Source organism: Aedes albopictus, chromosome 2 (genome assembly GCF_035046485.1).
Source record: "Aedes albopictus strain Foshan chromosome 2, AalbF5, whole genome shotgun sequence".
Classification (NCBI taxonomy): Eukaryota; Metazoa; Arthropoda; class Insecta; order Diptera; family Culicidae; genus Aedes; species Aedes albopictus.
Genome location: NC_085137.1, coordinates 3,134,346 through 3,159,345, shown reverse-complemented (window position 1 = coordinate 3,159,345; position 25,000 = coordinate 3,134,346). Strand labels below are relative to the sequence as shown.

Sequence of the window (25,000 nt, the reverse complement as noted above, 5' to 3'; positions counted from 1 at the left end):
TTTTTCTTCTTCTCTTTGAACAACTTTTGCTGATTTATCCGATAGATCTAAAGATTCTTCTATCGGTTCCTGTTTAATGTTCGGTGACTCATGGATAACTACCTCTGGCGAAAGCCTCATTTCAGGAGTAGGTTCTCTAGAAGGCTCCACTGGCTTCTTAACCTGTGAAAGATCCACTGGATTTCGCGAAGGCTCGTTCAATGGATTAGAAAACATATCCAAAGGTGGTCGAGGTAAATAAAAATCAGGAAAGAATGCCCTCGGTTGAAAAGTGTTTGGAAACTGAGTTGGTGGTCCAGGTGGTGGAATCGGCGCAGGAGGAGGTTGAGCTTGTTGCTGCTGTTGCTGTTGTTGTTCTTTCAGTGCCTCTTGTGGGATCAATGGAGGGAAGTACTTATCCAAATGTTCTGGTACTGGGTTCGGATTCATTGGTATGTGCGGGTACTTATCAGAATGCCGTTGAAAATGTACTTTTAGGTTTCCTTTGGTGGTAAATCGGCTTCCACAAACATTACATTTGTAGGGCCTCTCTCCTGTATGTGATCTAATATGAATTTGTAACGAGGAATCTGATCCGAATATTTTACCACAGTACCTACATCGGTGCTTGAAAAGTGCCGCATCATTTCTCCCATTTGGAGATGATTTGTCATTGGCAAAAGCAAGTTCATCCAACAAATTATTGGATAGGATACCCTGCGAGGCTGAATTAAGAACTTCTTGAGCTTTTTTCTCTAGCATTGCCAGAGAGTTTGGTTCACTCATAGTTGATGGCGCATGATCAGTAATTATGTTAGCTGCCAGAGATGAGAAATTTGAGTCTTGATATGGTAAAATCTCATCCCTCTCTAATGTACTGCCACCTCGAGCGATGGTGGAAAGTGTGGAAGTGGAATTATTTGATCCGATGCTAGATGCTGCCGTCGAAGAAGGTAACGTTATTGGAGGTTCTAGCAAAGGCCGCTTCTCAATCAGAGATTCAGAAGCTTTAGGTTTCCTAATGTGATAAATGAATGGAAAATATGTAAGGTCAATTTCAAGTACTTGCCATATTCCTATAATTTCGACTTACCTTAGTTCTTCTTCAGGGACAGGATGAATTATTGGTCGATTCTCAGAACTCGCAGCAGCAGCAGCGGCCATTATATTGGCCATTTGAAAGCTTTTACTGTACGCATCTTCGACCCCTTCTTCTTCGATTTCCTCATCTTCTTCAATTCGATCCTGTTTTCGAAGGTCTTGGGGCTCATTTCGTTTACTATGATTATTATTATTATGACTATGACTAAAAATTGAAGAGTTTCCAGAGTCATTCACTGTTTCATCTTTCTCGACATGTTTTTTCACTAACTGAGACTGCAGATGTTGGATCAATTGAAATTGTAAAAACTGCTGTTGTTGTAATGTGAAAAGCGCCGACTGAAGAATAGCCAGATTTTTCACTACCGTATCATTATCCATATTGTTCGCCAAAGCATTCGCAGTGAATTGAGCAATTGCATTTTGAAAAGCTTGGATTGACATTTGCCCAGGCGGTGGAAAGAATGCCGCAGGATTAAATTCGTTCGGTAAAGCTGAGGTTGCATTGGGCACAGGGCTTTTCGCAGCAGCAGCGGCCGCTGCGGCTGCAATTGCAACTGCGGCCGCTGTATGTCCGGTAACATTTGCCGTCGGAGATCCATCCAACGAACCATGCGGTGTTGTGCTTCGGTCCTGAAAGTCGGATTTTTTATTTCCATCATTGTCCTCCGCACGACTACTGTCATCATCATTGTTCTCTTCGTCACTTAAATTATCCTCGTTATGCGTGATCTCTTCGCGATCGCGTTGTTGATGTCTCGTGGATAGATGACGATCATTCAGCCTGTCTCGCTTAATGTTGTCCTGATCAGTGTATTCTTCCGACATTATAGAAAGTGATTTTACCGACGGCGATTGGTTTTTATTATCAATATCTACACAACCATTCTCTTTCATATCTGAAAAAAAGAAAGAAAAAAATGTATGCATTATTCTATTAAATCAAAAATTGTACGAACATGAAAATGATAAGTATTTATTATAACCGAGTTAGTAAATGTCTTAACTTATAAACGTTCCCAATGATCTATTATGAACTTATTTTGACCATGCGGTGACTAAGCTGCGGCATAAATATTGGTAATACAGCGCTGTTTCTTGCAATGGTCTACAGACACTCTGCATTTATACTGCATTTTTCTCGCCTGTCTGAACCTTCGCTCACATTTTCTGCAAGGCAAGGTGAAGTCGTGCTAAATCTGCTTTAAACCTTTATCTCTTCAGATTCGACGTGTACTTGGTTTCAAATCAGTTCTCAGCTGAGTCTACCACTGATCGAAAAGTATAGCTGGTGTCAGAAACCTGGAGCCCATATATCTTACAATGCTGGGACTCTGCAAGAATCTATCGCGGGGTACAAGTATTTATATAGATGCGTTTGCATAGATATTTCACAGCATTTGATTTATGATTTTATTACAAGCATGTACCATGCGTTTGCACTGTGTTCGTCAATGATTTTTGTGGAATTTAAGTGTAAAAAGCGAAGAATGAAGATAAAACATTAATGGATGTGGTTGCACCTCGATATAACTGCGTATGATATGATAGCAGCATCATAATCGCATCAACGTCTAAATAAATGGCACAGATATCTTCCAAAATTGGTGCCCCGTGCTCTCAAAGAGCACTCCACATTAATATTATGCATATAAAGATAGGTAGCGGCAGTTTTCAGGAGATGCAAGCGTGTACACAGGCATAAAAACTGGTTTTAGCAAGTGATGATGTGTATAAATTAACAGCAGCTCTCGAAGCCTTTGACAGGCGCACAACCGACATTGAGCAAAGTATCAATACATACAGTTGAGTCCATTTTGGCTTGTGTTTGTGTGAAACTTATAAGCTTAATTCAAAAGCCGCTTGAATAAATTCGCATGCTGCTAAGAAATGCGTGTGATTCTTACATAGGAAGAACTGCAAAAGCATAAGGAGATGAAAGCAAAGCGACGGAAGATGAGACAGGAACTTGATTGGACGAAGCTGCGAAGGGGCGATCTTAAGTTGGGCAACAAGCTTTGCGTTCAGCGCAAATTTCCGATGAAACTTACGAGTGAACTGGTAATTGCAGTCACTGATTTCGTTCAGGAAAAGGAGCAACCCGTCTGGCAAGAAGATGATAACGAATATGAACCGAGGAAAAGAGAACTCAACTAAATGGAATGTCGAACATCGATCGATGGTCGCTTTTCTGGTCTCGGACATCGCTGTGTGGAGGAATCAAAATGGACTCCAATTTTCTGGCAATCATATTTTGCTGTCGTTCGGACTGAAAAGCAATTAATTTCGATCTCGGTGCATGTTTGTATTTATACTTTTGATACGAACAATGTACAGTAAACTGATAAAAGCAAAAGCTATGAATTTTATTGGAACTTGTCAGAGAATTAACCTTGTTAAAAATGATAAAATTATGCATTCAATTGTTGACTTTTGATGGCTTTAACTACCATTTGCGATGACTGTGAGTAATGTGCTGTGTGCTGTAGCTCCACCAAAAGCTGACAAAAACACCCAAATTTATGCATAAGATCCAACGTATGAAAAGAAGGGTAATTTTCAACAGAATAATAAACGAACTCATTACTGTTGGAAATTGCCTGATTTATTAATCTGGTGGCCTCAGACCGATGTACAAAACTTTATACTGCCATTGAATGAACTCATCGAGGGTCTTGATGTTTTCAAGTATGCAAGCGCATGACGTTTATAAATCAGATTTATTAACATGTATGTGTAAATATATTATTCTAACGTGGTACACAAGTAATAATTCTTAAGTTTAGGTTTTCACGAATATCATATGCGAGACCGTGCAAAATTGACGAACAAAACGTCTGATTGAAACCGGTTTTGTTTAGTTTAAAGTGTTATGAGTAGCTTCCAGATTCCAAGTAAAACGCTTACAATTCTTCCTCGTGAAATTTTGACAACCCATCCAGTGTAGGATGGAATGATACGTTTCAATTGATTTGCATTGCAGAATAAAACCGATAAACTGTTTCTTACTTGCCATTTGCGAACTCGTCAAGTAATTTTCATATAGGAAGCATTAGGTACTTGACCATGAGTTGTCCGGTATAAAAACATTAAAAGCTAGTACTTTTGGAAAATTATTTTTGTTGTAAAAAACAAAGCTGCATGCAGAACAAACTTTACCGAGATAACTAATGGATCTTGCAAACTTGCAACTTTAAACTGTATGCTTTCGCAAGATAAAATGAATAAATCGTACACGCAATTAATATAACGCAGTTTCAAGTTGTTTCTAATATTTTTTATAGTCCAATAACACGAACAATTTTATGTGTAAAACAAAAGTGCCCACTTGTTGGAAGAATAGAGATTTTGTACAAACAACATAAAGTAAAGAACGGTATTAAACGATGACCAAATGATCACTGTTTGAATGGGTGAAAAATGTATAAAACTTTTTGTAGTAAATATTTTAAATGTCTGCGCGTTATCCAACATGACCAAAACCACACTTGGAAGATGCTTCGATGACAGCTACAGCTACAGTTTTTAATTGAAAAATAAGGATCAGACGCGACTTCAACTGTTTATTTTATTCTTATACTAATTTACCATATTTATATAAAACGCTTATACAAACGGTGTGTAGCTATAGGAGGATGAACCACGTGCTCACTGCACCCCACGTGGAATATCTTGAAAATTGCTTAAGCTGCACGGATACAGAGGACAGGGTATGTATATTACACGAATGTTGGAGAATAATCCAGCAAAGTTGGTGTTCGCCACTGATCCAGTAGGAATAACAAGGCGTACAATTCATAATAGACAGACCAAGTGGATCAAGTTTAGGCGAACGTTTGGCGTAACCGACGTTAGATTAGTTTTTTTTAGTTTTTGTTGGAAGTAAGTATGATTAAACCCAAAGCCTTTCGAAGGAATGGACCAGTAGTGCAACTAGGAGGAGTCCCCAAAGGGCCAATTTGGTTTCGTACTTCAAATCAGAGATAAAACTAAACATTTTAGAAGGCCTAATTTTATCTCACTTTACTGGATGCGATCTATGCTTTATGCAAACATCTGAAAAACATATACAAAAAAATACCTGTCGCATTCAATTCGTGTGTATGTTTTGTTTATGATCTCCAAAGAATTCCTCATGTTTCCTATTTGCAGCATCGTCTATAGAGCTGCTCTTTTCAGTGAATCAAAATTCAACCATCGCGCAACAATAATAACAATGTCGCAACCTGCATTTGTTGCGACAATCCACCCAATGCGACATAAATTTGTCCCAACTTGAACAGAATAGGATAAAGATCACACACCACGAGTTTAGAGATTTTTAAGCCTTGTATTGTGATTTTCGAGCGATAACTTCGAGTGGATAAACACTGCAACGCTGTTAAAGATCTACCATCAAGCAGATTTGGTTTTGTATTAGTAATAATCGATTATTCACGAGCTGTAAAATACGCAACAAACTCAGCTTCCGTTTTGTCTGCAACAACCATTTTTGAGATAAAGAGTAATCGTTGCGCCTTTTTTTTGCTGCTTGTTTTGTGCGTCTTTTGTTCGACAATTCTTTTCACTGGCTGATTTGATAACTTCTGCACAACAAGATGTTGTTTATTTATGTTTAATCTTGTCCACAATGAAATACTTGATTATTAACATGAAATACTGATTGCTTTTTTTTTTTAGTTTTTATTTTTGTGTATTTTTTTAACTTAGGTGCTAATTATACTGATAAGCTATACTGATTGCTTTTCAAGGAAGTCGTTCAAGAAAATCCGTGATTCGAAGTCATTGCTCGGCTAGAGAGGTGTCAAATTATGGAATTCTTTACCTGACTTTACCGTAATAATATACAGTGGAGAAACACTTTTCAGAAGGTGAATATTTGAGCACTTTAGCTGTTTTATTCAACAATTATATATACATATATGGATGTTATTTGTCAAAATCCTACCGATTCAGTAAACTTAACTTAAAATCCACCTTTTATCGACTTTTCGAAACCTCAATCAATCGACGAAGGGATTAAGTGCAATCAGTTATGTACCTTTTAATTCCTCCCTCTAATGTCGAATCCATTATTTTCCGGACATGTAACATTATAAGTTGTATGTCTTGAACTACGGAATTAAACAAATGATTATAATAATAGTAAGTTTGACCATATGTAATATTTTTGAACAAACTCAAATTTCATGAAAAAAGTTTATTTTAATATATACCTATGGTGATAAAAACAGATTAAATAAACACAAAATGAGTGTAGATCTATCTTATTTTTTCATACACTCCAGCTGTCTCGGCCAACTTTGTCTTGCCAAGTTGTGGTGGTTTGACGATTGTCAGGGTCTTGCAGCATGGCACTCTAGATTGGTTTTATGTCGATCGTGTTGATTTTCTTCCCCGGTCATAACAAATCAGTACTTTCTAAATTTTCTTAATTTTTTATTTTATTTTCGTTACTTTTTTTACGTATAAACACAGCCACCATGAACACGAATCAAACCAGGCAAGAGTCATCCTGATCGGTTCAGTCGTTCTTGAGTTTTGTTGCCACAAAGGGACTCCAAACTCATTTTTATATATATACTAGCTGTCCCGGCAAACTTTGTCTTGCCAAGTTTTGGTGGTTTGACAGCTGTGTGGCCATTGCAGCACGGCACTCTAGATTGGTTTCATTTCAATCGTGTCGATTTTCTCCCCAGATCACAAAAAACAGAATTTTACCATTTTTCTTACTTTTTAAATTCATTTTCATAATTTTTATTACTTATAAACACAGCCACCATTAATACGAATCCAACCATGCAGGAGTCATCCTGGTCGGTTCAGCCGTTCGTGAGTTTTGTTACCTCAAAGGGACTTCAAACTCATTTATATTTATATAGATAGATATAGATATATAGATATAGATAGATAGATAGATAGATAGATGAAAGATTAATAAAGACAAAAGAAAACATATAAACATATAACAAACTTTATTTGCCATTGTCGTATGCGTTTTCAGGGCAATAATTTAGAATTTTATTGTATAAAAGTGTATTGAAGTGTACATTACACAAAAAGGTGTTCCATTTAGCGTAAAAAAACTGCGCAAAATTTGTGATCGATTGGTTACGTCCCCGTATTTCGCATTGCGATTGGAATTTAAATGGAGTTGTGTATGGGAAAACGTACTTTTTGCATTTTTATCATGAGTTATATAACTTATGACGTTCAAGTATAGCCTAGAATATAAGCGAAAAATTTAGATGATATTATTGATGTTATTCCTTTACATATTAAATGTTAATGGTATTCCTTTACATATTAAATGTTAAATGTCCGATGGTGCTTAACATTTAACATGTAAATGACTAACATCAATAGTAATATCTAAATTTTTCACAAGGGTCGGATCGCTTTGCTGTCATTGACACAGTTTTTCGGCACATCCAAGGCAATCCCTTGACGTCATCGATTGTACAGTTGAAGAAAAGTTCAAGCGCCTCATGAGAAAAATGCAAAAAATGTGAGTTTTCCCATATTGATTGGCATACAAATTTCAATATCAATGCGGAATACGGGGATGCAACCAATCGCTCATAAATTTTGCAGTTTGGTACAGTTGTTTTGGACGCTAATATGGACCGAAAAAGCTTTGTTCTGGGTTGATGCGAATCAAATATCAATTTTCCCATACAACGTTGAACCACTTTAATAAGTCTCGCGCGTAGTATCATACGGGCGCCTCTACAATGATCAATTTCTCTTCATAGATTTTCCCTACGGATTATTCCTGGAAATACGACCACATAATCTCTCGGTGTGTTTCAATGAAGGCCGACTAGGTCTAGCATCTAAAACAACAAAAACTACCGAAAATGATTTGCCGGCCAAGTTATTACCCTTTACGTCCCTGACGTATTTGCGCACCCGAATTTTGATGTTCATTTGGCTCTATTTTCTTCAATTTTTAGACGAATTTGGCCAACTGATGTACCCCACTGGATTTCCGTATAATTTCGGAACCGGTCATTCAACTTAACTAACCGGTGCTTTCTATGAAACGTTAGTAATTTTCGGTTGTTCTGTCAAGTTTTCATCAAAATCGGGTAAAAATTGAAGAAAATATAGCAAAATGAACATCGAAATTTGAGTGCGCAAATACGTCAGGACGTAAAGATTAACCAAAGAAAAAATCTATGATAAGGAATCGATCATTGTAGATACTAAGCGCGAGATTTATACTCAAGTTAATTAAAGGGAACGTAAAAAAAAAACTATAATTACCTACCATCTTGAATTTCGAAACCATGATGGCTAATTTGGTGTTAAGTCAAAAGTTTTTTTAAGCTTATTATAGTGGTCACTAAAACTTAAAATTCATTGTATTTGGTTCATTGAATTCAGAGATATAACAATCCAAAGATGGCTATCGGGTAAAGAGCATAATTCTGGAGCTCGATTTGAATAGGTCGTATGTACATTTGTCGATATAAAATTCGATCAGTTTGTTTTAGTTATTGTAGCAATAGGGAAGATATTTTGGAGACTTTTAATGATGGAACGGAAAGCCTATTTTGTGATGAATCTGCTGTATGTATCAACTTTGTTCAATTTCAATGGTTTTTTGCTAAAATAAGCGAATCCAACTGATCGAATTTTTAATCGACAAAAGTACATACGACCTTTTCATATCGAGCTCCAGAATTATCCGATAGCCATCTTTGGATTATTATATCTCCGAATTCAATGAACCAAATACAATGAATTTTAAGTTTTAGTGACCTCTATAATAAGCTTAATCTAGAATATTTCTATCTTTATGTAGAATAACTCGATATTTCCCCAAATTGGGACCATTGATAGATAACTAGTTGACCAGTTCACAGTAAAAATTTGAGAATTTTGAAGCACTTTTCGAAAAGTTACAGTTAGTTAACTACTTTTTGATAAGTGAAATTTTGCCTGTCCTAATAATTTTGTCTATCCCATGTATGTACAAAACACGGATTCCTCATTCTGCCACACCTAGCGTGCTTGTTTTGCCTCAACAGGCCCCAACCCTAAAACGACATTCACGGTTTGATACGTTTCAAAGAAAAACATGAAGTTTTGCAATATTTCTAACTTTCTTCGGAATTTTGACGATTAGCTGCTGTCGTTTAAGATTAAAATAAGGATTAAGGTACACCGGAGTAAGTTGAAACGGGTTGGGTAAAATGGAACAGCGGGTTAACATAATAATATTTAATCATGATAAATAGTTTCAATGTTGTAACACATAGCTTTTGAATCATGCAATCTTATGACAAAGGATAAATAAAACCAACGGTTACTGATAATCATGATCCCAACAAACAAATGCATCATACGTAACAAAGACCTTAGCGATACGTAAACCTCACAATTTCGTTGCCGGCCGTGATAATCATGATTTATTGCTATTTGTTATTTTTTCAAGAGTACAATTAAAAATACCAGCGGTGCAGAACTCAATTGTGTAAGTATTTATCAATCGTCATCATTATTCATAGCAAGATGTTTTGCAATTGATTAATCACTATTAAAAATTTAATAAATTTAAATAACCTTATTCTTCAATCACTTAACTTAATTTACAGCTCTTTTGTCCACTAGGGCACTGCGTGAGCGATTCCAATTGGCGGCTGCACTTACACATTGTACAGCGCCTAAATGTATTCTATTCTTATTCTACTATATCGAACTGGTTGCCTTTGCGCTGCTGTCACTTTTCAACCTTGTCCATGGTAGAATGGTGAGCACGAGGATGTTGATGTGTGGCTCTTGTTCCTTTTCCAGTCCGATTGAGGGTCCATTATGAGTTGCCGTTATCCGTATCCAAATTTCCCGGTCCGTTAGAGCATATGCTCAGAAGAGGATCAGGTGTCAGCCGCTCTCGGAGGGAAGAGCAACAGACGAAAAATTGCAAGTGCCGGGGCTGGGTCGAACCCATGACCATTTACTTATGAAGTGAACATGTAGCCACTACGCCACGGGCCCCGGCATTTGAATAAAGTCTGTAGCCGCAATAATCGGGACACATAAATACAGCTGTAACTCTGCATTAGATACATTAAAATTGGTCAAATTTGGCCTAATCGGTGCAGTACTTTTTGTTGTAGCAATGAAAGAGTAGAATGTGCGCCATTGAATTTTGTACAGCCCCTAGTTTGGCTTGTCAGCGCTGTAACTTTTGAATTTGGCAAAGGAAATGGCTGAAATTTTGAACACAAACCTTTTAATTTACATTTGTTGCATTGTCAAAATTTCAAAACAAAATCGATGCACTATCAACAATGTGATAGTCGAAACATGTATTGGGACTGAACGTGATTTTAGCCCCTCAGACAGCAATTAGTCAGCACCCTTTATTGTTTCGATTGTACTATTGGAACTACTATACCAACAATCATCAAATTTTACAGGCATAACATACGCATAATAAACTACCTTCTGTACTTCGCACATGAAAAACACGAAAAAGTTTCACTAACATTCACCCCTATCAACACCAGTAGCTTTCAAATCGATTTATCAAAGTTCAAATCAAATTGAGCAAGAAAGCGTCTCTATAAGTATCATAACTGCTTGCAAAATTTCATAATCATCATCACAGAACTTTGAACTGTAGCATAAAAGAACCATCTATTATGCGAATGGAAATTGGCCATGATTGTACAAAATGCTTAAAACCACGTCTGTATGAATGAGTGTAATCAGTTTCGTACCTTTTAATTCCGCCCTATGTTGCTTATCCTTTGACAGATACGCGTATTTCGACTACCACTTGTAATCTTCCTCAGTGTCAGTTATCCACTGGATCCAGATTACTGAGGAAGATTACAAGTGGTAGTCGAAATACGCGTATCTGTCAAAGGATAAGCAACATAGGGCGGAATTAAAAGGTACGAAACTGATTACACTCATTCATAAAGGGTATTCTGCTTAGAGGGTTCGAAAAGTCGGTACAAGATCACGTCTGTATGTTTTTCATCCACAGTTAAAAGTAATGCATCGATTTTTATGAGATTTGGCACAAATAATAAACATACACCATTTATTTGGCCAATTTAACCGATTCATTACAGAGCTACAGCCGTACTTCTGTGTCCCGATTGCGGATACAGGCTTTAACCTTGTTGAATTGTAAATCTTATATATTTATCATAGTTCAGACCAAATTAAGGTAATAAGCTGAACTCCAATCATCCGGGAAATTAAATTAATCACTAGTCATAATCATTACTGAAAGCATTCAAAACATTAATCATGATTCATGTTTAAATATTTAGTTTATCATTAGTACACCGAAAAAAGTTCGCCGAAAAAACAAGAATTATGTAATTTATCGCAATACTTAAATATGTATCACAAAACTGTTTGGCGATTACCCTGAAATTTTTAGATATTTGTATATCATGCTAGCCGTGTCATGTACCGTTCTAATCAAATCACCGCTATCGCGTACATTAATTGCAAAGAGCAATGAAGCATCATGACAATAGGGTCCTACTGTCTTAATTGGAGTTTTGGTTTAATCGAGGAAGCATGGGCCATTAGTCAATTTGTGTATTTTTTCATTTTTTATGTTTTTATTTGTTAAGGGTGAACATTTTTTGTTTTGTTTTTTTTTTTTAATTAACGAAATGTTTAACACGGGGCAGATTCATCTCGGAAAGCCCACTGTGGTTTTTCAATTGTTTTTCACAAAAATAAAAATATAAATAAAAATATGACAATAAAGACATTATGGTGCATATTTGTCTTCTGTAGAGTGTAGATGAGCCCATATAGCCACAGCTGTGAAGGTATTCAGCATGAACATGTTGAGGGCGACCGGTTAGATTCCCGGTCGGTTCCTTGACTTCCTTATGCATAAAGTATCTCCGTGCTTGCCACACGATATACACATGCAAAACCTAACAAACTTCCTTTATGTACAACAGATGAATAAGCCGCTTTTAGCTTGATATTGAAAATTTAGGCTAAATAAGCTGTTATACAGCACCCATTATTACTTGGCAGAGGAAGTCTCAATGAATAACTGTAGAAGTGCTCATAGCTCATGAGCTGAAAAATCATATTTCGTCCCAGAAGAAGAAGAAAGAAGAAGAACCACGTTCTTAGTGAGAATTGTACATTAAGTACATATGTATGTACTGCAAATAATTGTAATGAAAAATCATACAAAAATGTATAATAACAATCCAGGTGTGGTTTTTTGATGCCCGTAACATTCACGCCGAGGACCTTTTCTCTCCCCGACAAACTCTCAAAAACTGTCCTAGGCTATACTTTCAAACCATAGTCAGTAGTCGTTATCTTACATGGGATTTTGACAAATTTGAGCGCTTGAAATCCCGCTTCAACAGTACATCAGAACTTCAGATGCACCAATCCCAAGAAGCAAGCTTCAAATAGCAGTGCATTTTATTATTATGTTCTTGTTCACTTGTGATAAGCTTAAAATAAGAAGCTCAGGTGCGCTGATTTTGTTTACGAAGAGATTTGTGCGATTGAAATCGCGAGTAGGTGCCAAAATCGATCATTGTGGCGGCCAGTTTTGGGGTTCTAACAAGTATGTCCTTAAGGTAAAATGCGAAAAAAAGTTCGTTTCTCTTAAAAATTTTAATCACCATGCGGAATGCGGGAATGCAACTAATCACAACCAAATTTCGCACAGTGTTCTTGTGTACGCTACAGTGAACGAAAGGAATCGTGGGCTTCGTAGCCGTACGCTTAGCGTCATCAGACGTTGAGGCGTATTGTGAGTGCCACGGAGTGAGGTTTCGATTCCCACTCCAACCGCGGAAACTTTTTGTCGATCACAACATTCCCCAGTGGGAACCCCCACTGGTTTACTGGGTATTTCGTGTGATGTCCATTGCCTAATGTTAATGTTCGTTTAGTCTGTACAACCTCTGGTTGTCATTTTGTTTTAAGGCCGGACGGGACGGTGGTTGAATCGTCCGCCATTCCATTGCTCTGTTGTTAGTAAGATGCAAATCTCAACTTCTACTTCATATTATTGGCTAGAAATTTGATCGTTCATTTGCTCACTTGCGGTGCACAATCGACTAAAGTTTCAACTACGTCAGTGCAGTGGAAATTGATATTTGCATCTTAAAAATCGCGAGGCAAATTGTTAGAACGAGAAGGAAGATAGGAAAAATTATACGTCGTCCCGCGCGGCCTTAAGTTTCCAAAACAAAAACGACCTTGTCTAAAACAACTGGGTTCGATTAGGCGAGTCCCACATTTTGCATTTCAATTGAAATGTGTATGAGATTTAGAATGAAAAAAATTGAATTTTTCGCGTTTTCCGTATTAGGGACTCACATTTTTCTAAAACTATGTAACCGATTATGTGTACTCAGGTAAAGCAGCAAGCATGTGTACTGTAGATATAATGCTCAAATACGACTTGTTTAAATGCTTATTGGTTGCCTGAGAAGTTATGCCGAAAAACTTTGTCGAAGACCGCAAAATGATCCGATACATGTTTAGCACAGAAATTATGTAGGATAACTTTTGTCGCAAGTGTCGGATCGCTTTGCGGCCTCCAACAAAGTTTGTCGGCACATCCTAGCGCTGTATTTTTAAATCAATCGGGTAGACAGTTTAAGAACAATTTGGGTTGCTCACTAGGTTCCTCATGAAATAAAAATGCAAGTTTTCACCAATGGACTACCCGCTTGACGCACACCCACAGTTGATCAGCAGGAGTAAATCAATTTTATTTTGTATGGTGAAAGGCATCTAAACTTGAATTACTTGAAATAGAAAGCTTTTACTGAAAACATATTTGGTAGGCTTAATAGTAGTCACCATTGTGCACAACCACTACCAAATATTTTTTCGAATAATGTCCACTTCGATAAATTTGCCTTTAGATGCTATTCGCCATACAATATTTTTGCGATTTACTTTTAGCGATTTTTCGCGCATAGAAGCTAGCGCCACATTGGTCGATACGGAGAGTAGGAAAACAGCCGATGTAGTTAATTCATTGAATCACTTTCAAATTTCAACCACAATGCGGGATCGCAACCAATGGATTAAATGCTTTGGCTGTTTTCCTACTCTCCGCATCGACCAATGTGGCGCTAGCTTCTATGCGCGAAAAATCGCTAAAAGTAAATAGCAAAAATATTGTATGGCGAATAGCATCTAAAGGCAAATTTCTCGAAGTGGACATTATTCGAAAAAATATTTGGTAGTGGTTGTGCACAATGGTGACCACTATTAAGACTACCAAATATTTTTTCGGGAAAAGCTTTCTATTTCAAGTAATTCAAGTTTAGATGCTTTTCACCATACAAAATAAAATTCATTTACTCCTGCTGATCAACTGTGGGTGTGCGCCAAGCGGGTAGTCCATTGCTTTAAAATTTTGCTAAGTTGATTTGGACGCTAAAAGGGATCGGAAATGCTTTGTCTTAGGTCGATGCGATCAGTTTGAAATTTTTCTAGGCAACGTTGACTCATTCTAATGAATTTATAACCGAAATGAATTTGTTATATCAACCATCAAACCCTAGCAAATAAGATCAATGTTCAGATACCATAGAAATTGTTACTTGGGTGTTGCGATATGCAATGTAATTGGAATGATTTATGTACTGCAGTTTTGGAGATGAAGCTCTTTTTATTGACATAGATTCAAAAATAAAGCATGCATTTTTACACTCGCAGTGCAAAATCAACTACTTTTTCAACTACAACAAAACATACAAATTTATTTAAGTCTTTAAAAAAATAATTCTTGGATTCAGACCTAAACTCAGACGGTCTCCAATTAATTTACTGGGTTTGACCCTGGTTTTCATCTTAGTGTTCTACAGTTATTAACAACAAAAATGCTCTGACAACTTATCGTTTTTTTTTTGGTTCATTGGAATAGTGTATAATAGGAATAAAGATACTCCATCCAATATCAATTACAGAACGGTCCTGAACCTTAACGGTAATCAAGCCAAGATATCCCAGCGTAATTCTAGTGAATAGCAGTGCGTTTACCGGCTCAGCTCTATGGTTTGAGCTGAATTTGATATGTGACTAATTTATTTGAGCCTCTTCCCTTTACGCCGTTGTTTAAATATATTTAAAAAGCAACACATTAAAAAAAATCCTTTACAGCTAGCAATAATAGAGCACTGATTTTCGTGCTTCGCAAAATTATTTGAAACATCATTGGATCACTGTTACATTACAATTTACTGAATTATTGAGATTTGGAACATACATCCTCACATAATTAATTCTAACCTAACCGACACAAGCCATACCGACGGGATTTCAGCCGGTCCGACTGGGAAGTTTATTTACTTTCTGTGCATTATAAATATAATTGATCGTCGCTGATTTATATTAAAAACAGGCGTGTACGCTACAGAGCACTCGTGTACCAGCAAGATGCGCTGCTGCTGCTTTTACTTATATTTACGCGCGCGGCCTCAAGTTGGCCGGATCGCTCTTTTCCGTCTCGGTGTAGGTAGGTACGTTATACATTAACATTGATGGTGAGGTGGTGTCTCTGACGGGATGATCCGCCTGGAGCAACGTAAATTGACCTCTGGAAAATGGTATAAATCGATTTATTGACGAACGTCCACCATGCGAAACATAGGCACGTAGAGTAATTAATTGCAATCGGTTATTTAGAGCTGCGATTTAAAACCTGACTGTTTTCGCATAGTCGTTGTGTAGTCGGTTTATTGGAATAGAAGAAGGCTATAACAAGCCATAACACAAAACACATTTATGATGGAAACTCTGAACTAGAACACGCCATGTCGAATGCAACGTAAGCCATTTAAACGGTTAGGACAAGAGAAATTATAGAATATGACAAATAATAAAAAAAAAAGTCCATTTCTGAATATATATATATTTTTAAACTTTAGTTGGAAGTTATTCATGTGTAACAAAAAATTATAAAAATCACTCAGTGAAGAACAAAAAAACAGAGAGAGCACATTGAAAAATCCCGACGGCATTTTCATATGCATCGACAAATCCATGATTTAGTTCAACAAATGTTACAATTTCCACACTATAATGGTATTAAGCTTCGCTTCATGTTCATTGGTAGTTGTTTAGGAGCTATTTATTAGTAATAAATAATGCTTTCTATTCACCTTCATCGTTGTTTGATTCATCCTTCACTCTTGAGTATCCAACAGAGTCGACCTGAATCATTGCTCAGCACAGTCCAGATAGACACGATGATGATATTTTATCAAAATCTCACTTTAGTCGGCATCATAGCCGAATCTCGAACATGTATATTACTTGCAGTGTATTTTTCAATGATATATTGCACTAATTTTATTCGTTTCTGAATATCACGAGTCACACTGTTTTGCAGGTTGCACTATTAGTAATAGGTGTCTTCATCATCACCACTGCACGTGAAACCAAGATCATTCAGCCAACCTATCTTCTCGATTGATCATTGGAAACTCATCGGATCACTCTCGGCGTGTCACTCTGGTTGACGTTCCATTACGAACTACCATTGCCGGCCGTGTGCTCGGAGCATAATTGTTTTTTTTTTGTGCTATTAAAAAATTCACTCGCTTACGTTTGCGGTTTTCGACCACATCATTCAACAATCAACGCGGTACTACTGATTAAAACTATATGCTAAGCGAGCCATTCGGTCGATAAGTCAAAATCGATTGAATCCGAGACGGAGAGATACATAGAGCTAGATAGACAGAGAGGGAGCGCGCGAGCATACACCCGGGTGTGTATGATGGACGAGCCGATAAAAACACAAATAATTTTACACTTCACTCTGACACAGCGTTCGAGGATCAAATCTCGGTCGAGAAAGCAATTCTCTTTGCTTTTTTTTTCTACTCGCTCTTGATATTGTTTTTCTTCTATGATAAAAGAAGGGCGAAAATCTCTCGTGTATCATAAACCGCTCTCCCGCTACAAAATACGCTAACTGGGCTCCTCTTAGCAGAGATCGCGTTTCCGTAAACTACAAAACATTACTAAACAAACTTCCACATAATATTGACAAAGGAACCAATTACTTCTACGACGATAGCGATGAGACTGGCCTGATCACCGAACCAACACCATGTTGCAAGCCTGGTGCTCGCACCGGAGTATGCTTCATCCCCACCCTAATTTTGAATCATCCCCACCACCGTCAATACGGCATACTCTAACAAAGTATTCACCAACACCATGTTTCTAACCAACACCACATGAACGAACCTCTAGCTGTAGTGGAAACCATGCTGAATGTACAAAGAAGAGCGTGGAAATTCCTCTCAATCGGAGTGCAGCCAGCAACAGAAACCCACTGTTTTCCACGACACACCATCAGAGCTTGGGAAACTCTCGAGCTGTCTGTCTGTCTGTTTGCATGGCGTTTCTACAACGGTGTGCTCGACGATAGAACATACACGAATCATAATATTTATTGAAACCTCGCAGTTCTTCTTTTGCTCGCCTATCTTTCATAAAGCATAAACATAAATATAATCAAGGAATTGGACATGCCGTGGCCCTCCTGACGATGGGAAGGAAAGATCTGGCGTTGCATTGACCAGAAGAGGACAACATATTGCTCGCGATGGTTTGTAAGGAAGATCCAAAGACGGAGAAGGTGCACCAATACTATGTTTTCGAATCCAATTTCATATACTTGACGTGGCCGTGTATGCAAACTGTACGGACTGTCGTGAAAGAGGGATAGAAGGAAAAATATCATAAACAATTTATTATTATGACAGAAAGGTGGAGTCATTTTGATAATTTCGTTATATTAGTCCTGTTCAACGACGTAGGTTGAACTTGCTCGAACTTGCTCGCACTTGCTCCATCCCGCTCTTTCTCATTTGTTGACAAATGGGTATGAGTAGGATGCAGCAACTTCGAGCAAGTTCGAGCAAATTCAACCTACGTCGTTGAACAGGACTATTATTAATAAGCACATCGGAAAAGGAGGACCTTCAGGACCTGATCGTGTATTAGTGAGACGTATGAACAGTGTGTGTTTTGGGGTGGTTTCGAATTGATTTGGCATTCAGGGGGTGGTTGGTGGTGTTGTGATATGATTGGTTGAAATAAGTGCGGTTAATTTTGTTTTTGACGAGCAAATATTATGATACCATTTGTTCCTGCTAAACAGGCTTGACAGAAACTCCCTCGCGAGAAAATGAGGAAGCGATTTTGGCGATTTTCTGATGAGTGAAAATAAAACTCAGAAATCACAACGTAAATACTCAACAGCACCGAGCGAGAGCTGGCCGCGCAGCGAGGAGTTCGTCCAACACTCATAATTGCTTGTTGTGTTTCTCACGTCCACTCACACTCAAAAAGCTCTCGCGAGTTCCACTCCCATACAAAGAAAGACTCTCGAGGCGAAAATCGCGCTCAAAAACCCGAAATAATCATCGGCTCTTTTTTCGTTCCGCTCTTTCTCGCTCAGTTTTTGTTGCCTCTCTGTTTGGGGTTCGTTCGCTCCCTCGCGACGAGGCAGAAGCAAAACACCGCTCAAGAGCATGCTGCAAAACTCTTTTGATTTCGAGGAGGATTATCAAGCCTGCTGCTAAAATATGAATTAAATTCATTTGATAGCTTTGCTTTGTGTATTGACTCCGCTGATATGATATTCTAAATGTGAAATCAGTCCGATCAAACTAGAAGGACCTGTGGAATAAAGTCAAATGTAAAATTTATTGACTACACCGATCAAATAAATTGGTTTGGCGTGTATAACTTTTTAGTAGTTATGTGCTGGAACTCTTAAATGTGGTCCACCCTAATTGTTAGAAATTAACACATATTGTAGCTTTCATCTCGACTTGATCGACTAATGATGAGAAAATTGGAAAAAGTGAATCATGTTGTGAAGCTAGTTCTGAAATATTATTTGCCGCGACACAATAAGTTGTAATCGTGTTTGTTTGGCAATTACACTGCACAGTACAAGTTACTGATCGCATCACCTATCATGGGTACAAAACAGTCCTCACCTTACCCTATCCCACTAATAAATACTCCAACCCGAGACAACTGTGGAGATGCAGAGGATGCCTCGGTCAAACCAACATTCCTTTCCTTCCTTGTTGATCGTAAGAACGTACCAGTCTCCGTTATGGATATAATAAATGTTGAGCACTCGATCTGTGCCCTTTGAAATGAGCTAGTTCCAAACCCTCTTCATTGGTTCCAGTTTCGATTGATCTGGACAATCAAAGGAGTAGCAATTGTACTCATGCCCATGGTAGAATGACGATGAGTGTAGATCAGCGTGCTTGAAGTTAATTTTAGTTCAACGTTGAAGAGTCGATTTTTCGTTGTTAGTAGTTGATTTCCATTAAGGGAGACAGTTCCGTCTGTTCAGCAGGATACTCACTATTTCATCCTACTTAAACCGAGGGCTTGATGCGCGATTTATTTTATTTTATTTTTTTTTTTGTTAGAAATGATCACGTATGAACGAAACGTAATCAATCGGTGTCGTAAAAGCATTGTTTTCGAATAGGATGTGTTGTGGTAAAAACATGCTGTGAAACTGGCAACACAGGCTGATAACTGATAACCAGTGCTGAAAAATTCATTTCGTCATATCTGAATTCAATCACCTACAGCTCATTTTAGAAGCTGAACCTGAGAATATGGTATATGAAAAACTTGTGCGGCTAGACCAGTTCTGCAAGAAAGTCACGGAAAAACCACTACTTTTCCAATATTTAGGGTAAATGTCACGGACTACCTTCGAAAAATCCCAATGATATTCACGGTGAATATCATTTGGCATTTTTCAAAGGTAGTCCGTGACATTTACATCAAATATTCGAAAAATAACGGCTTTTCCGTGACTTTCTTGCAGAACTGGTCTAGCCGCACAAGTTTTTCATATACCATATTCTCAGGTTCAGCTTCTAAAATGAGCTGTAGGTGATTGAATTTAGATATGACGAAATGAATTTTTCAACACTGCTGATAACAGAAGAAGAGAGTAGTGAAGTCGAATACAGTTGGTAGGAAGTCGCTTTTAAGAAAGGCGTTAATTTAACACCAAAATGTATGTATATATTTGTTAGAATGTAAGATATGTTTAATAAATAATAAATAATGAATTTCAGCATTGAAGCTGCAAACATGAATGCTGCTGTAAATAATTAGTGTATTCGTCGAAGTTGACTTTCCTCCCCGATGTGGCTTAAGGCTCAAATAACCATCATTCAGTCATTAGCAATCATCAATTTTTCAAAAGCAGTTTTCTTCCTCTAAGTTACAAAACCGTCATTAAAAATTATTACACTGTTTTCCAGATGGTGGCCAGAGTGCAGTGATAAATTTTTATTAACATTGGTGGAGATTTCAGCGAGAAAACTGCTTTTGAGTTTTTGCTAAACGATGATGGTTTGTTTCCTCTTAAATTCAAGGAAACAAACCAAATTAGGACGAGAACTGGTGTTTTCAACAGGATGACTTTCGGAGTGTTAAGATTACCAATGGCACCGTGACGCCTTTTCCTTTTTTTCAGATGCATAAATACAATGTTAAGGAGTACAGTATGCGGCAGGAAAAAATGCGAAAGTGTTTTTCAACTTCAAACCTCATTTTCGTCCATTTGACATTAACCTATCTATGTTTCAACGTTCCATGATCTATAATAGGCTAGTTTTCTGAAAAGTTAATTAAAAAATTTCCCATTTTGGTCACTAACCTTTACAGGGCGGCGCCTGAAGATGAAGACAACCAGAATTTTCAAACCGCAGAAAATCACACAGGTCGCTAAATTTCGCATCTGATAAAACAAAATTTTTGATTTTCTCTACAATATCATCAAATATATGTACTTATTTCATCTGGTATGTGAAACTACATGGCTCTGGATCAGTGTGGTCTGGTTGTTCATCGAATTTGAGCTAATTTTGTTACTGTTATAGTCATTTTGTTTAATGACCATTGGGCGTGCAGTTTATTGATATCCGCTTATTAGGCCTACTTTATCACATGTTAAACATCAAATGTGTTCATTTTTATTTTTCAGTGCTAGAATATAGACATTGACTGATACACTGTCATGAAAAAATAGTCATATATATCCCATATTTAGCGTGTAATAGTGCCTTGAACTTTTCGCATTTTTTCCTGCCGCACCCTGTAGGTCAGTTTCGTTTAAATAAGTCAAAGGATCCCTCTTTCCTGCATAAAAAAAACGCTAAAGGGAATTTTAAAACATATTTGGTTGAAGCATGTAACTATTGATGGATAATTTAAAAACCATTTAGTAAAAATCAGAATCAATTCGAAAATGACTTAGTTATGAAGACTCGTTGTCCCTGTACGGGATAGGCATCGTGACACGAAAAAACGCGAAGCATTTTTTTCGAAAAGCCGAAGCATGGTTCCATGGCGCCCTTGGCAAGCAGCCAAATTTGCGTGCCACAGCACATATTGGCATTAATCTGCAGTTTTTCTTTTTCAAAGTTTCTTCAAACGTTTTTTTTTTCATACTCACCGGTATGATCTCAGTATACTAACTTATATGCTGCTTGCACCCCAAATTGAACTAACACTATAGTGTGAGCACATCTTCAAAGTGTGATTGCAGCGCAAGACCACGTCAGATCGAGTTGAGGTGTTCGGTGCACTTATTCCGTGTAAATGGAGGAATTAGGGTACCGAAAACGTCGAGACGGTTCGAAGCCCATGCCAAAATTTTACTTATATATGAAACATCTATCGTTCCGGTTCTAGCAATTGCTAGACTCACCGTCAAGCTACGGCGGCAATTTGCTGTGTAGAAAAGATGTAATTTGCACATCACTTTAACAACGCGACTGTTGTGCAGTGAAAGTGATGTGATATCACAAAAAAATTGCTGTGATGACGAGGACGAGCCAAAACACAGTTACTATTTGCCGCATCACGCAGTCCTGAAATAGTGTTCGATGCGTCATGTGCTACAGACACCGGAGTTTCCCTGAACGATGCACTGCTGGTGGGACCGGTCGTTCAGAGTGACCTACTCTCCATTCTGTTTCGCTCCCGACTCCAACAGTATGTGATCGTCGATGATGTGGAGAAGATGTACCGCATGATCAACGTAGTCGAAGAGGATCAGCCACTGCAGAGGATTCTTTGGCGAGATTCCGTAGATGAGCCACTCCGAACGTACCAGCTGACGACCGCGACTTACGGCACTTCCACGTAAAAAAATCTGTTCCAGTATTCGTGAACAAAAAGTCATAAATAATGGAACACGCGGCTCCTTCAACATCGTGATTTAGTTCACGCAAACGAGAGCCAGGTTTACCACTCTTCGACGACTAGTCTTAAATTTGAGAACACATTTCACGTCTGCTACAATCTTCATGCTAGTTTGATAACGCATGCAATAATGCGAACTCAAATCACGGAACTGAGAACGCTCAAAACTACTTTCGTGATTTTGGTCACAAAATCTAGAACTCGGTTCATGCGCCCTGTCAGCCGCATAAACAATCATCCACACGGGTAGTCGCACAAGTGTCGCGTAATGGAGTATAGTAGCTTTTTTTAGCGTTCTGTTGTCCGGTTTTCAGCTCCAAATCCTGTTTTTATTCTCGAAAGCAAGTGAATATGGATTGTTAATTGTGTAAGTAAGTGACTGTGGTGGTTTTCTGGTGATTTTTAGTGGAAGTGCATCTGGGATTCCCAGGAATGCCGACAGAAGTAGAGGATAAGATTCGCACTGTTGCGCCCTCCTCAGGATGGTATTGATTTTTAATCAGGTTCGGAAACGCCATGTAAGTACAGTGTGAACGAAATATTATTCGATAAAGTGTAAAATTTGTTTGATGCAGTATGCATACTTTAATCCTTCCGGACGTGCGCCGTTGTAAAAAGTACAACACTGCCAAAAAATCTCGCTCGTCATATCCAGCGCGAGCGCGGTGCAGTTTCGCCTTCTTCATGAGCATTATGAAAATGTCCCTGATATCCTAACCACAGAATCAAACATAGGTGTTGATTTAGCATAAGATAGCAGCTGAAATTCAGGGGCCCCATTTATCGAAATTAAGAACTGAACGCATGTTACGTTCTTGAAGGGTTTCTGCGGGAATTCCTTCGAGCAAGAATATATTTTTCGATTTATCAGGCAGTTACTTCAAAGACTTCTACAAAAATTCCTCTATGATTTACTTCAGAACTTTTTTCAGGGATCGCTTAAGAAAACTTTCTAAGCATTGGTTTACGAATACTTACAACAATTGCTTCAGGAACTCCTCCTGACATTTCTTCAAACAATTATCAAGAAATCCTTCAGGAATTCCATTGAGATTTTTTTGTAAGAATTTCTTCAAGCAGAAATACCATTTCGGAACCGTTCATAAAGCCATTCAAGGATTATATCATGAAACTCTTCCAGAAATCCTTCAGATAGACCTCAAGAAATTTCTCCAAGAATGGTTTTAGAGATTTCTTCAAGAAGGAATCTTGCAGTAGTTCCTCATGGAAAATATATTTGATGATTTTTTTGAGATTTTTGAAGCCATACCCGAATGGATCCTTGGGAGATTTTCCAAAGAAATGTAGAAATGTCTGTAGGATTTTTTGTAGAAATTTCTAAATCCATGAACGAATCTTTATACGTAACTTGAAAAACAAAATCCTTGTTGAAAAGATTAATTTTTTACTGGAATTTCTTAAAAGATTCTTGAACGAATTGTGAAAAAGGACTAACATTGGCTAAGGAATCTTTGAATGATTTTCTACAGAAATTATTAGAGGAATTTATGAGGAAATCTCTGCAGGTATGATTACTAAAGAAATGCTTGAACAAATTCTTAAGAAATCCTTGAAAGGACTTCCAAGAAAAATAGTATGAGGCAGTGCAAAAAGAACCCTTGAAGAAGTTTCTTAAAAAAATCTTGAAGGAACTCCAAAGTATTCCTCTGAAAAAATGCTGAAGAGAACATGTGGGAATCGTTTGTGGATATCTTTAAAAAACTCTTTATAGAGTTCTTGGGATTACATAATACTGAAGAAAATCCTTCAAGGAATTGAAGAAGAAGCTTCCTAAGGAATCGCTGTTGCAACTTTCGCAGAAAATCTTCGAGGAATTTGTAAAGAAGTCCTTGAAGTATTTCCCAGATGAATCGTAAAAGATATCCAAGAGTTCTTGGAGCTCCGCACTTGAGAAAAAAATATTGATGAAATCGTTAGAAACATTTCGTTAGAAGTTTCGTGAAAGAAATCCGGACGAAACTGGTGTAATCGCTAAAGAAACCGTTAAAGGTATCAATAAAAAAAGCTGATAAAAACCTTGGAAGAATTCCTAAAGGATTCATTGAGGAATTCCAGTAGAATCTCTTAGAGCAATTCCTGTGAGAATTTTTACATCATTTATTACAATTTTTGAAGTATTTCTTCGGATTTTTTTTTATCTTTTTCAGTAATTAATTCGGAAACCCGTGTACGGATTCTTTAAACATTAATTTGAGAATCCATTCGGCTATTGCTCTGAAAATTTCCTTTGACGATATATTTGATTAATTGTTAGGGATTTCCTTTGGAAACTTCTTCAACTAATTCTCAGAAATGCTACAAAAATGGCTTCTGATTTTTATTTCTACGAACTTCTTTAGATTTTTATTTCTACGAAAATTTTGTTGGGAATACCGTCTGCAACTTTTCACTGACTTTTTTTTTGACAATTCGTTTGAGAAAACCTCTGGTAATAACTTTCGGAAAAACTTTAACACTTTTCTGGAAACTTCTATGCCAATCCCTACGGGAATTGATTAAGTAATTCATTTGGCATTTTTTTTTTTGTAATTTATTCGGCAAGTTTTCTGTGAGTTACCTGGAAAAAACTTTCAAATATCTTTTGGCGGTTTTTTTGGCAAATTCTTGGGAAAAGCTTTGATTGGATTTGATCTGAAAGTTC

The 25,000-nt window shown here is 37.5% G+C and overlaps 1 protein-coding gene across 1 annotated transcript; it reads right to left on the bottom strand.

Annotated features, from left to right (window-relative positions):
• LOC134283929 (homeotic protein spalt-major-like) lies at nt 1–17,356 on the bottom strand (the record flags this gene model as incomplete). The annotated part of the gene is given in 3 exon segments (XM_019685337.4): nt 1–997; nt 1,073–1,979; nt 16,224–17,356. Coding segments are annotated over 3 exon segments (1,965 nt in total), but the record flags the coding sequence as incomplete, so codon positions are not given.
• Between the last annotated feature and the right edge of the window lie 7,644 nt (nt 17,357–25,000).